Source organism: Mustela nivalis, assembly GCF_964662115.1.
Source record: "Mustela nivalis genome assembly, chromosome: 19".
Taxonomy (NCBI): Eukaryota; Metazoa; Chordata; class Mammalia; order Carnivora; family Mustelidae; genus Mustela; species Mustela nivalis.
In genome coordinates, this window is record NC_139038.1 from 37,987,977 (window position 1) to 38,002,419 (window position 14,443).

The 14,443-nt window shown below is 56.3% G+C and overlaps 1 protein-coding gene across 16 annotated transcripts in view; it reads right to left on the bottom strand.

Moving 5' to 3' along the window:
* Positions 1-12,676, bottom strand: part of MAPK8IP3 (mitogen-activated protein kinase 8 interacting protein 3) — a 45,804-nt gene extending 33,128 nt beyond the window's left edge. For 13 of the 16 annotated variants that reach the window (XM_082713501.1, XM_082713513.1, XM_082713508.1 and 10 more), the window contains exon 1: positions 11,978-12,533. In XM_082713501.1, the coding sequence (XP_082569627.1) occupies positions 11,978-12,295 (318 nt within the window). In that variant the 5' untranslated portion in view covers positions 12,296-12,533. Of the gene's footprint in view, positions 1-11,977 lie in introns of all 16 variants that reach the window. The other 3 variants (XM_082713503.1, XM_082713502.1, XM_082713509.1) reach the window with 2 other exon arrangements.
* Positions 12,677-14,443: the final 1,767 nt, after the last annotated feature.

Sequence of the window (14,443 nt, forward strand, 5' to 3'; positions counted from 1 at the left end):
AGACGACTCCGGAGAGATCCTGGGAGGGCTCCTGGCTTCGCACTGGAAGCCAGGTGTGGATGCGGAGGGGAGGAATGGGCTGGCCCAGGGCCACCGGGGTGGGAGTGGGGTCCTCGCGCAGATGCTGGCACTCAGGGTGAGCTGCTGGCACCTCAGTTTTGTGGGGTGGAGAGCTGGAGGGGGCGGGGTGTGGGGGAGCCCGCACCGGGCACCTCCCCGCTGTAGACAAGGGAAGTACGGCCACCCCATGGCCAGGAAGGCCCACACAGCGCAGCTGTGCATGGAGCACGGGCACGCGGTTCTCACTCACGCAGACACAACCAGTATCCCAAGCAGCAGCAACAGTTCTTAACTGACTGACACAGGTAGGCTTTCATTTGGGGAATCTCTGCTCCTGTTACTTAAAAGAAGCAGACGATAGGCAGCCTGTGCATCTGGGAGCACCAGGTGAGAGTCTGAAGTACAAGGGAGAATGTTTTTGAAAAACCGTAACTGTACCATCCAGAGTCGGTTAAAATGGGGTGATCTCCTTCCAGATGTGCATGCGTGTGTGCACATGTCTGTGTGTGTGCACGCACAGCACACATGCGTGATCTCTTGTACACACATTTGGGACCCGTTATTTCCAGGAGCCTAAACGGGAGTGTCTCTCTACCTCAAGAAACATACCCTCCCCGTCCACTGTCGGCAGGGTGCAGAGCAGAGCTCATTCCAGCAATTTCCTCCTGTGGGGCTTCCAACCTGCTCCAACATGTCCATTATCGGGGTCACAGCCTGCGGAAATGCCTGATGGCTTCCTGTGACAGGAGCCACAGCCCTGGGCCCGTGCATGGCCAACAGCCCCTCCAGGGGGGCCTCCCAGCTCACTCCCTTAGACCGGGGCAGGACGGGCCACCTGACAGGTGGAACCCGGACAAACGTAACTGTCCTGAGTGTCAAGTCGCCAGTGACTTCAATATGTACTGGTCCCCAACAGCTCACTACGTTCTTGTCAAACACCCTGCCTGCCACCAAGTTCCTGCTGTTCCTGGTGATCTGTGAGGACCTCTGCTGCTCCCGTCTCACGCGCAGCAGGGCCCCCCTGGACGCAGGTGCGGGTGTACTGCACGAGTGTGCTTTGTCATTTCCCCTTTCCTCGCGGCTCTGAACTGCGACCTATCTCACGGGCTCGACCCTAACATAGACTTCGGTCTCTCCGTGAGCCAGGCCACAGGTTTCTCTGAATGTGGACTGTTCCATTAACCCTTAACATCGGACGCGTAGTCAAGCTTTCAAGTCCCATTTTCCGCATTTTCTTCGTTATTCCCATCTGCTTTTCCTTCCGAGCCCTCCAGGGTCACTCATGTGTTTATTTTTGCGTAAGCACTTTGCCCAGAAGCAAAGGCTCTTGGGCCTCGGGCAAGGGCGCCACCTGCAGGCTGCGCCCCTGTGGTGTCACACAAAGAGAGTCCTTTTAGGGACAGCGTCCTGTCCTGTCTGCGTTTTCTCCTGCATCACCTGCACTTAAGATGTGGAAATCAGCTGAGAGATTTCCGAATTACAGACGGTGTCAGAAAGCCCACTTCCAGATTCTTACGAAGGCCAAGACAGACTTCTTTAAATCTATCCTGGTAGCTGATCATTAAATCCAACCTCGGTGACAGGGCCAGAATGCTTTGTCATGCCCTCAAACCACTGACGTGCCTAGATTCCCGATGAAGCAAGCCCCAAACCAGGTCACAGGCACAAATCCTCTGACCTTGATATTTCAAGGCTTTCCGCATTAGGAAATACGGAGACATCACCCAAGAGAGAAAGCAGCTACGTGAAGCTGCATACGTGGGCATCCACAAGGCCAAAGACAGGGGAACAGCAGGTGGCAGGGAGACAGAGCCCACAGCAGGTCAACGTTCATGGTTCTCAGGACACATAGGACCCCAGTGCCAAAGGGATGGCCGGATGGGGCAGGGACGGCTCAGTCCTTCAGAACCGGTCCCCTTCCATCCTCTCAGCACCCCTGTGCAAAGGGGCATGGGTGCTCCGGTGGGAGCAGCTCCCCAGGTAAACAGAGAGCCCCAAGAAACCCACAAGTGACTCAAGGACCCCGGCCCTGGACCTGCGCGGCTCCCAGAGGCGCCTGAGCGAGGTGAGACCACTGGCTTCTGGACCACAGCGAGTGCAGCAGGGAGCCTCCGTCCCCAGTCTCCCAGAAACGGGCATCCTACCGGACAGAACTGATCGGGGGGAGCCTCAAGGCCCCCGAGTCTGTGAAAATGTCACTGACACAACGTGGCATTCTACACCTTCCAAGAAATCCTTCTTTCTCTCGTGAAGAAATGATTTCAATGTCATTCAAGTGTTTCCAGTTTAAAAAAACCCATAAGCCGGCCATTTAACTGAGATGAAAGAGGCAAGGCAAACTTCATCGGCTGCTACAGGGAGTAAGTACCGGGAAGGAGCAGGGCCCACCCAAGATGCTGGGTCTTTGTTTCTCAGGAAAGTGTGCTCAGGGCCGGCCTTGGGAAGAGGTACAGGTTCTCTCGGCAACCAACCCTGCTCCGGCTGCGCTGGCAGTTAGCTCAGGAGCAAAGAGGGCGGGCAGGAGAGCCCAGCTCCCCTCCCCACACAGGGGACCGCCGGCAGCAGGGCTCGGTCCCACCCGGGTCACCGTGAGCCACAAAATGCAGTGGATGACTTCAGAAAGGCAGAGGGTGTTTTTATCTGCACATCGTTTACTTTTTTTTTTTTTAAGATTTTATTTATTTATGTGAGAGAGAGCATGAGAGGCGAGAAGGTCAGAGGGAGAAGCAGACTCCCCATGGAGCTGGGAGCCCGATGTGGGACTCAATCCTGGGACTCCGGGACTGTGACCTGAGCCGAAAGCAGTTGCTTAACCAACTGAGCCACCCAGGCGCCCTCGTTTACTTTAGATTTGGGAGAATTAAGGCTTTTCAGTGGTGGGGACAAGGGTGGTGAGAGGAGACTAAGTCAAGTCTATAAAGAAAGTCTTCCCAAAATTTGTCAAGTAGGATCTCACTGTAAGAAAACAGGACTGGGACTGGGAAGAACAAAAATCGGGCTGGGAGCATCTGGGTCGAGCGGGCCCGCAGGGTACCGGATCACACAGAAGTCTCCTGCATCAGAAACCCCCGCCACACACGGCAGCGTCTCCGTTTGCAGTCTCCAGAAGGCACACCTGCAGGAACGCGAGATCTCAGCACACGTGCTCACGCGCTCGCTGTTTGTACTCCGGGTTTGAACTTGGAGTTATCGTCTGTCCGCCCAGGTCGACTCAGCACATCACGCGGCACACGGTAACCCACAGATGTTTACACTCACTCTTACGACCAATCTTTGGAGCGGCCCGAAGGGCAAGGACTAGTTCTCCCCCAACGAAGGGAAACGTGTCTCAGCCTCTGGATACGAAACACCTAATTCTCATGTCTAAATAACAGTACACACATGGGTCCCTTTCTCGATGTATTTCTAAATACTCTTCCGGCTCCCAATGAACGGCACTGGTTTAATTCACACGGATTTCCAAGGGTTGGCAAGACAGACACAAGAGTATCTGTGTGTGTGTGTGTCTCTCCAAAAAAATGTCACGGATATGTTTACACACTAAGAATTAATATATGTTTTATATGTTAAGCTACAGGCCGTATAAAACACAGGCATAGGACACATAAACACATGATGAGGTTGGTAACACAGGACAGGAGGGAAGGAAGTAGGGAAGACTCAGAGCCCGCAGGCCGCAGCCCAGGACCCATGCTCTCTGGAGCACCCTCTGCAGCGAGCCCCGGCTCCTTTAGCTCGTCCACGTGGCTTCTGCTTGGTTTAACAGCACCAGGTCCAGGGCGCTGGCCTTGGCCTTTCCATAGACACGGGGTCTTGCTGGCCGGAAATGAACACTGCAGATGCGACACGGGCCCCGGGCCATGGGTGTAAGCAAGCACCTACGGGCTTCCACAGGGTGAGAAGCAGGTATGGGGAGGCCAGAGGAGAAGAGCCCACGAAAGGACACGGCACCCAGAGAGCCGGCCAAGTGTCTGGGGGTGGGAGGCGTCACTTCACACCGTTGCTGAGGACAGTCAGAGTCGAAATGTGCCAACTTTTGCCACTCAAACCCCATGGCGTGAGGTGCGGTCCCCTGGGAAAAGGACCCGTCCCCCGCTTAACCTGGCCTTCCCCAACTCCCTGTGCATGACAGGGGATGAGTACGTGGGCGCCGAGAGCTCACTGCCCTGGGGTGAGACTCTCCCACCCTGGTGACTCAGTGCTTGCTTGGGACTGGCTGGTCCTATCGCTGGCCACCCGCTGCTCTGGACCTCTCCTCGCTTTCTCTTTCTGGGAACCCCCATGCACAGCCGCACCAGAGCCAGGCTGGGAGAAGCACACCTCCCGCTCCACCCACAGGAGAGGGACAGAGGCCACACGAGCACAGGGCTCAGTGCTTCGGGGAGGGATAAGCACGACACTTGCTATGACCCGTAAGAATCTCAACGTCAGGGCGCCTGGCTGGCTCAGTTGGTTTAGTGGCTGCCTTCGGCTCACGTCATGATCGCAGGGTCTTGGGATTAAGTCCCACATTGGGCTCCTTGCTCAGCAGGGAGCCTGCTTCTCCCTCTGCCTCTGCCTGCTGCTCCCCTGCTTGTGCTCTCTCAAATAAATAAAATCTTTAACAACAACAACAACAACAAGGAGAATCTCCATGTCATCATGCTGGCTGAAAGAAGCCAGACAGAGAAAGAGAAAACACCTGCACGATTCTATTTACAGTTCTGGAGAATGCGCAGAACTCCACGGCCTTGGAGAGCAGACCAGTGGGGGCGGGGGAGCACGGAGAGCTCACCGAGGGGCAGGGGACACTTCAGGGATGGCGGCCACTAGGGCGGGTCTCTGGGTGTAGATATGTCGAGATTCGCCAAACTGCCCAAACTTGTATAGCTCAGTGCGTTCACCTCAGTAAATTTGCTAGAAAGAAGGAAAAGCCAATAAGAAGATGCAGCCCAGGTCAAAGATCTCGCCGTGGGCTGTGACACCAGCCTTTCTAGGCTCTGGGGACTTCTCACCACATCCTCCACAGCCTTTCGAGAATTTCGTCACCTCCCTGTTCTGTCCTGAATAGCCGGCACTCCCGTTTTGTCGCTGTTTGTCTCACTCTATCTTCTCCCCTCTGGTCTCCTGTATCCAAACCTACTGTTTTGGGAGCTCTCCTCTTTCTGGAAGGTGCTCACGGAATAGCATCGCCCTCTGTTGCCTGCTGCCCGCCCCGGGAAGCTGACAGCGCCCGCCCTAGTCTTAAGTTTCAATTCAGGAAAATGGTGTAAAATAAGAACTCGCTTCCTTGGCTGCATGAGCCAGATGTGAAGTGTCAGTGGCCCGGGGCAGTCGTCAGCTACTAAACCAGAGAGCACAAACTAGAAGTTTCCATCCTCACAGAAGGTTGTGTTGAACAGACCACTGCTCTACGGACTCACGCACAGAGCCTGTGCCCTTCGGGAGCCGGACAGACATCTGGGTGTGACGTACACAGAGGCAGAGGAAAGCCACCTCCCTCCTCATCTGCACGGGCACAGGGGGCCAGCCCTGCTTTGGGGTGTGCCATCAGGGGGACAAGAACCAGCCTGGGGGCGGAATGTGCTAAAAGGGCAGTGCCCCCCCGATCAGCCAGGAGGCAGCTGGAGGAGGCTGGGGTGCGAGGCACAGGGACCCATCCCTCTAGCCGGGCCCGAACGCATCCAAGCACCCGGCACCCAGTACCCAGATGCACTCCACCCTGTCCTCGTGCCAGACTCTGGGAGGCAAGGGTGCCCAGGAACTGGAACCGCAAGTGGGGGGATGGCGGGACAAGAGCAGTGGCGCACGGAGCAGGCCCCAGAGGAAGGTGGGCCTGGCAGGGTTCAGGCACGATGGGAGCCTCACCCTCCATCTCCCCAGGGCAGCCCGGCCCCACCTGTCAGGCACACCCCACGCCCCACCTCATCGGCACAGGGATGTCTAGCAGCATCTCTGCCAGCACCTCCCCGCTGGGCGCCTGCCCCCAGACCCAGTCCCCAAAGCCTGCCACTGAGCCTGCACCCAGACTGCCCTGGCAAATGAGGACACGGGGGAGTGGGAGATGGGATGCCCCTTGGCAAAAGTTCCCTCTGGCTGAGGAAGCATTGGGACAGGGAGAGCAGCTAGGAGGCCAGTGTGACGGTGCCGACTAGAACTGGGTTGGTGCCAAAGGAGGCGAGAAAGGAATGTGAATCCAGAACTCAGGTGGAAAGAACGGTGGGGACTTGGTGAGTGGTAGACCATGGGAGCTGATGTCCTGACTCCTCCTAGATCAAAGGAATCATGTGCCCGGAAAGGCACGCTGGCCCAGCTGCTGGCGGTGCCCCGGTTATCTGCTGCTCACAGGCCGCCCTGCAGAGAGGGACCCCGTCCTGCACACAGCAAGGGTTTCAGACACTCAGGGGCACCATCGCTCCCGGGGACTTCCTGCCAAACTAAGGGCCGTCCTGCAAAATAAGCAGCCCGTGATGTCACCATCATTCAGGTCCCACAAAAAGCAGAAAGCGAGGACCCAGTCTGCAAGAGATGGGCCTCAGCAGGACCCCGGGGATCATGGCAGAGTGAGAGGGAGGAATGGAGAGCAATGCAGAAAAATGTTCCCATTTGGGAGTCTGGGAGCAGGGCGTTATTTTGGCAACTTCTAGAAATGATTCTAGAACAGGAAGTTTTAGAAAACTTAAAAATAAAAAACCCAAGGTCACCTGAGTGGCTCCATCATTAAGCGTCTGCCTTCAGCTCAGGTCATGATCCCAGGGTCCTGGGATCCAGCCCCACATTGGGCTCCCAGCTCAGCGGGACGCCTGCTTCTCCCTCTCCCACTCTCCTTGCTTGTGTTCCCTCTCTCACTGTTTCTCTCCCTGTCAGATAAATAAAATCTTAAATAAATAAATAAATAAATAAAGATAAAAACAAAAAACCCAGTGGGACACGTGGCTGACTCAGGAGGGGTGTGCAACTCTTGGTCTCAGGGTCGTGAGTTTGACCCCCATGTTGGAGATACAGCTTATTAAAAAAACAAAACAAAACAAAACAAAACAAAACCCCCTTTTTTTAAAATTAAAAAAAACACCACGGGGCACCTCGGTGGTGCAGCTGGTTAAGCATCCAACTCTTGGTTTTGGCTCAGGTCATGGTCTCAGGGTCCTGGGACACAGACCCCAACTGGGCTCCACACTCAAGACACAGTCTGCTTGAGAGTCCCTCTCCCTCAGATCCTTCTCTTTCTCTCAAAACATAAAATCTTAAAAAAATAATAATAAAATAGGCATGACCAGGTGGCTCAGTGGATTAAGCCTCTGCCTCCAGCTCAGGTCATGACCTCAGGGTCCTGGGATTGAGCCCCGCAACAGGCTCCCTTTTCGGCAGGGAGCCTGGCTTCCCCCTCTCCCTCTATGCCCCACTTGTGCTTTCTCTCTCACTCTCAAATGAATACTTAAAAAGAAATGGGGATAATAAAATAAAAAACCCCACAAGATCCAGACAGTAACGGTAATTTAGAAGACCGCGTTTGGGAAGAACTAACTCATAGCAGTCTTTGGTCACTGTTTTCTAGCTGTGGCCAGCAGGCTCGGAAAGTTTCAGCCCAGTGAGGGGAAAGGCAGGGTCTGGGGCTGTGTGCCCTCCCACACATGTCTGCTCTGGCTCGGAAGCACCTCTCTTTACCTCCACCTTTTTTTTTTTTTTAAGATTATTTATTTATTTGACAAAGGGAGAGAGACAGAAAGAGCAGGAACATACGCAGGGCGAGTGGAAGAGGGAGAAGCAGGCTTCCCGCTGAGCAGGGAGCCCGATGCGGGGCTCGATCCTGGGACCCTGGGATCATGACCTGAGCCAAAGGCAGAGGCTTTAACCCACTGAGCCACCCAGGGGCCCCTCTTTGTTTCCATTTTTAAGGGAGATGTGGATGTTCTCCTGGAGACTTGGTGCAGATACCATGGCTGACCTTTAAAGATGATTGGTAAAGGCAGCACCGGCTGCTTAGCCTTAATGGCCTTGTCTAAAAGGAAAAAAAATTTTGAAAACTGCTTTTAATATTACAACGTGGCAAGAAGAGAAATCCCAGGACTTGGGCTAGCAGCGGTGAATCTGCTGCCGTAATGCGGGAAACCGGAAGAAAACCTCTGCTTCGGGGTATCCATTTGCTGATGGGAAAAGGCAGACCGGCCATCTCTACAGAGGAGCATAAGGGCTTTTCCTCCAGCTTAACCTTATCTGAAAGTTCTCCCTCGAACTAAATTACTTTTATGTAGGGGTGCATGGGTGGCTCAGGGGGTTAAAGCCTCTGCCTTCGGCTCAGGTCATGATCCCAGGGTCCTGGGATCGAGTTCCGCATCGGGCTCTCTGCTCAGCGGGGAGCCTGCTTCCTCCTCTCTCTCTGCCTGCCTCTCTGCCTACTTGTGATCTGTCTATCAGATAAATAAATAAAATCTTTAAAAACAGTAATAATAAATTACTTTTATGTAACCAGAAGCAAACAGTCTGGGGTAAGACTGCTCCCACTGGGCACCTTCCTTACGTAGTAACATGCTGAGGCCCCGTACACTGCACTGTCCTGTAGGAGTCTGGGCTATCACTAGTAGTTTCTTTTGGGCTGGTATGAGTCTGATGCAACGACGGCTGCCGAACTCATACCTTGTCTCTCAAACACGATTCTTCCTCCTAGTGCTATGTGCCTGACTGTCTGCAAGAAAGAAGGCTCTTTGCCGCCTGGGGAGCCCTCCGCCTATTTCTCCCACAGGGTCACACTGGACGGGCATCTCCTCGCTCTGGTCCTCCCACTCTACTGCCTACTGCCGACCTTTCCCGATGGTCAGAAATCAGATAAGAGTCAGCATTTTTAAGGTCTGTGTAGAAATTTTTGAAGGCAGCTCTGCAGGCCAGCAGGACTCATCATGTCAGTTACAAGGGTAAAGCCCACACAGCCAGAGACCCAGACACTGGCGCTTGCCACCTACAAGTCCATCCAGGGGCTCTCCCCGGCCCAATTAAGCCTGTCTCTCCACAGTTCTTCAGGAAAACAACAGCCAGCGATGGGACTTGGCCCTTGCTATGACAGCAGCTTCACTGCTGGCAACCCCCTTGCTCTACGGAGGTGGCCACTGCAACCAGAGGACAGACCGGTCCACGGTGCAGCTCCCGAGGGCAGGGCTGGTGCTCAAGCCTGCGTCTGTGGCCTCGGCCCCGCTCCCAGGAACCCACTCTCCAGCTACCACGGCTCCCGTCTAATGAGCCACCCGAGACCCAGACCTCACTCGCCATCTCTTGTGGCTGCCATCATGGGCAGTAAGTGCAGGACAGGGGTTTGTGCTCTGCTCAAGGCTTTTTCAACCAAACCTGCAGGCTGCGCCTGCTTGTAAGGCTGCGGGCAGCTTGGGTTAGCCGGCTCCGGTGAGGCCTTCTGGACCAGAGCGGCCAGGCACGCCGCAGCTACTCTGCACCAAGAGCCCCGGCCTGGGGCGTTCCAGCTTCTGTGTTATCAGACGCACATCTGTGCTCTCAATTCCCTGCCTCGAAAAAGAAGTGGGCTTTTCCACAGAACTGGAAATGACTGTCTGTTGGACACAGTGCCAAAATGGTGACAGTATCTGGCCCTCTTCCTCAGCTGTACCATCGCCCGAGGTCTCTGCAAGGCCATCCTGGTAGCCTCTAGCCGCAGCCCTGTGCTGGCTAGCCAAGCATTTGCTTGCTTCCTGGCTCTCTGCTCAGCAAGCTTGGTGCAGCTCCTCCTCGCACCTGGGCAAGGCTGGGTCTCGGCCTCAATGACCGTGCCCTGCCAACCACACATACACCCTCTGGCTCTGAGTCCTGGTGAGTGCGAGCAGGAGGCCAGAAGCAGCACTGTCACTCACAGCTTAACTTGAGCTGCGCGGGGCAGAGCAGAGGCCTCATGCATGCTGAGCTCATCTCTGGGCTAGATGGTTAAGACGCACAGCCTTAAGGCTGTCCATCCTGACTGCCACCTTCAGTGTCTTCTCATCGACGATGCTGACCACAGAGGTTTGAAAGAAGAAAACAAACTTACTCAAAACATCATCAGTTAGATATTACGTGGCTGCGGAGAGGAGTCAGAGAAGTGGAGGGCACTGCCCAGTACCGGGGAGGCAGCCCCAGCCTTGCCCATGGCCGGGCAAGGGGAATCCCCAGCAAGCCAGTGTTCTGGGGGTGCAGCTCTCTGATCTCCCACAACAGCATGATACAGAAAAAAAGAGCCTGGGCCCGGAGCCAAGGTAGACTGGGTGCGCTATGGCTCTTCCAGGTCATGTGACCCTGGTCCAGCCCCTCCCCACCCCCAACGTCTCAGGTCCACTTCCTTCCCCAGTAAACGCCAAGACCACTCTGAACCCTACCATCTTATGAGCTCTTATGTCCCCTTAAGTTGAGAACTTTAAACCAGTTCACAGCTTGACACCCCAATCAATAAACAGCCTCTTGACAGACGGATGAGATCCCAAAGCAAAGTAACCACCAGAAGCAGGAATGACGGAAGACATGGAATTTTCATAAATATGCTTTTCACCAAACCACTCTGATTCAAGAAAAAGGCCCGATATGGAAACAATCTTCTATTTCAATACTAAAGTCAAAAATGTGTTAAGCCTAATTAATTGAAAAGAAACGTGGCTCATTTAATAAGAAACTTTGTATTCATAAACTAGAGACTGTCACCTAATGCCTAGAATAACAGAAGGTCAGAGAAGCCTAGAGATCACCCAGGGCAATTGATTCATTTGATGAAAATCAAAATCCGGAGCAGGCAGGTAATGTGGACAAGGTCAGAGGGGCAGAGCAGGGATGGGAGCCCACGTGCCCTGCATCCTTGGTTCCGGCACACACCGGGAGGTTAAGTATTTCATGGTGAAAAGGCAAACTGGTTTCATACAAGGCATGGTTCTTCGGACTGTTCATGAAGAAGTGATTTCCAGGTTGCAGAGACTTCCTGGAACACCATAAATATTTCCAAATTCCATTTGTAATTTCTCAGAAGCCACAGCAGAATTTCTCAGCCTTTCCCACATAAGCTAACAACCTTCCCAACTGAGGGGAAGACAAGGCAAAGACATCTCCCCTGGTGCTGGGGCAGCAACCCAATGGTGGCTCTCTCCTTAGGTGTTTACATCAATCACCAAACTCATCCATGTTACATTCCTCGGAAACACTGAACCGGGGACAAGGGAAAGATTTTGTGACCACAGACTGCTTCCAGCTGCAGAACCCTAAGAAGATCACATATCCTTTCTCTAGCTAGATTTAGGGCTGCGGCCACCAAACACAGTAATGGGAGTCTATCTGAGGAAGCTGGTTTGCAAACACACACACACACACACACGCGCGCGCGCGCGCGCGCGCGCGCACGAGAAGAACAAACGTCTGGAATGAGAGGTGGGTATGCGGGAGGAAGGGAGGCCTGGTCGGAGGTTCCCGGCCGCTGAAGCTCCTGTGCCGCCAAAGGCTTGGGTGGGGTGGGGAGGGGTGGGGTGGGATGCGAGGCGGCCGAGGGCTCCCTCGCCCGAGCAGCGTGGGGGGACGAACGGGGGCTCCGAGGTGGAGCGGGGGAGGGGGTGTGCCTCCGGCGCCGAAGCAGCGTTGTGGGGGGCAATTGGGGGCTCCGGAGTGGAGCGGGCGCGGGGGGGGGCGGCCGAAAGCTCCGGGTGGAGTGGGGGGACGGTCGGGGGATCGGGGTGGAGCAGGGAGGGGCAGGCCGGGATCTCCGGGGTGGAGCGGTGGGGGGAGCTCCGGGGCCGGAGCAGCGTTGTGGGGGCGCCGGCTGGGAGCTCCGGGTGCAGTGGGTGGGGAGGTGGCGGTCGGGGGGTCCGGGCCCGGAGCAGCGAGGAACGGTGGGGGGCTCCGAGGCCCCCGGGCGCGGCCGCCGGGGCGGGGCAGGGCGGGGCGGGGCGGGGCGGGGAGGGTCTCCGGGCGGCCGGCCCGGCCCACGCACCTCCTCGGCCTGCTTGCGCAGCGCCTTCTCCCGCTCGTACTGGGTGAGCAGCTGCTCGTTGTCCTCGCGCAGCAGCTCCAGCTCCACCTCGTGCTCCTGGTTCTCGCTGAGCACCGAGTCCAGGTTCTCCAGCACGTTGACCACGAGCGGCATGAGCTCTTTGACCACCTCCTCGTCGTAGCAGTGGATGAGGCGCTCGAACTCGCGGTAGATGGAGCCCGCCAGGCCCGACACCCGCTCCGACATCACCGAGCCGGAGCAGTAGTCGTCCTGGTACACCACCACGCCGCCGCCCTCGTCCATCTGGATCTCCATCATCGCGGCCACCGCCGCCGCCAGCGCGGCCCGCTGTCCGCCGGCGCGCACGCCCGCCCCGGCCGCCCGTAGTCCGCAGGCCGCGGCCCGTCGCCTCTGCCGCCGCCGCCGCCGCCGCCGCCGCCGCAGCAGCCGCTGTCGCCTCAGGGCTCGGGCGCCGCCGCCGCCGCCGCTGCTGCTGATGCTGCCGCCGCCGCTGCTGCTGCTGCTGCTGCCGCCGCCGGCGACGCTGCGCCCGTCAGTCAGCGGCCGGAAGTGCCGCTGCCCGGAAGTCCCGCCCGAGCCCCGCGCCGCCGCGCCGCTAGGGGTCGCGCGGCCCGTGACGTAGCGGTAGGTCGCCCCCGAGACGGAAGGTCGGCCGAGCGGGGCCGCGGGCACTTCCGGTCTGGCGCATCGCCGACGCTACCCGCGGCGCCGGTCACCGTCCGCGGGTTTGCCCAGCTCCCCGGTGACCGCCACGCCGCAGAGGCTGTCGCGGCCGCCCGTCCCGCCCGCACGCCCCCCGGGAGCCCCGGTGTCCTTGCCCCCCGTGCCACCGGCCGCCGGGAGTTTAGCCGCAGTGGCTGTTGGCGTGTGTCCCGGTGGATGCTAGTGTGCGTCTCCGCAGGCTGCGTATTCGCTCGCTCGCAGCCGCTCCAGGGGCTCTGCAGCCCGGGCGGCTCTGGTTGGGTCCGCCCGCCGCCCCGCCCCTCCTTCGCAACTAGGGTCCCCTGGAACTTGCTGGAAGGACGTGGAAGCCCGAAGGCGGAGTTGCTGCGGATGGACTTGCGTTCTTTCCCTGGCATCTGAGGACAACGTCGGCCCACGGCTTAAAAACGCCCGCTGGGGCGCCTGGGTGGCTCAGTGGGTTAAAGCCTCTGCCTTCAGCTCAGGTCATGATCCCAGGGTCTTGGGCGTCGGGCTCTCTGCTCAGCAGGGAGCCTGTTTCCCCCACCTCTCTCTGCCTGCCTCTCTGCCTATTTGTGATCTCTCTCTGTCAAATAAATAAATTCTCTAAAAAAAAAAAAATGCCCGCAGCCGGGGCCGCACCGCTAGCGCCTAACGAAAGGCTGCAAGGTCGGGCCACCCTGACCGGTTCGCACGCCCGCAAACGATGCCCTAAATACGGTGACACGAATGTTCTCCCTGTGACCCGATTCGTTCTGCGGGTGGGTGGGTGCCCGCCCTCTCCATCAGGAGGGACACCGAACTTTTGTCTCCGATTCAGACTGCGTGGATCTGACCGCTAGCTGGGCGACTCGGACATGCCAAATGTCATTTCCCATCGGAGCCTAGACGTGTTACCGATCTCCTGGGAAATGCCGGAACACCGATAAGCCGATCCATGAAAGGGAGTCGGCCCAGCTCTAGTCAGTAGTAAGCACACAATGCAGGATTACTAGGTTTACTCTCAAAATGAGCAGCCAAGACAGACTTCTGTCGGGTTTTCCCTGGTAAGTTACAAAGAAAGCTTATGAGTGTTTGGGGCTCGTGTTTAAGACATGCCTCAGGCCTTTTCTCAGACACATGACCCCTTTGACTCCCTGAAGTGCCAACTGTAGCCCAGCAGCCCCCACCCTAAGACGCCAACGGACTTCGCCCCCAATGTTATTGCTTTTTATTACTAGCATAATTGGGTACGTTTACTTGAAATTGGCTAAAACAAAAGGACATTTTTAACAAGATGATAACACTAATTCCTGAGGCTTACCGAAGGGTGCAGCAGGTGCACTCAAAACTCAGGTAACCTAAGTTAGAACTTGCTTTAAAAAGAGACTGGTCTGGGGCGTCTGGGTGGTTCAGTGGGTTAAGCCTTTGCCTTCGCCCCAGGTCATGATGTCAGGGTCCTGGGATCCAGCCCCACATAGGGCTTCCTGCTCAGCAGGGAGCCTGCTTCCCCCCACCTCTGCCTACTGGTGATCTGTCTGTCAAATAAACAAAATCTTTTTTTTTAAATGCTGTTATATTTTTTTAAAAAGAGACTTGATTTCAGATTTGTTAGGTAATGGGAAATACAAATTTTCTTCTCACTACAAGACCCTAAAATGTAAGATGAGAACACAGGTCTCAAAATGTTCCACTTTAGCCCGTCAGCGGATGGAGCACTGGGCTTCCAGGAGAGCACTTGCTGAGATGAGCGTTGAGTAATGTATGGAAATGTGGGATACTGTA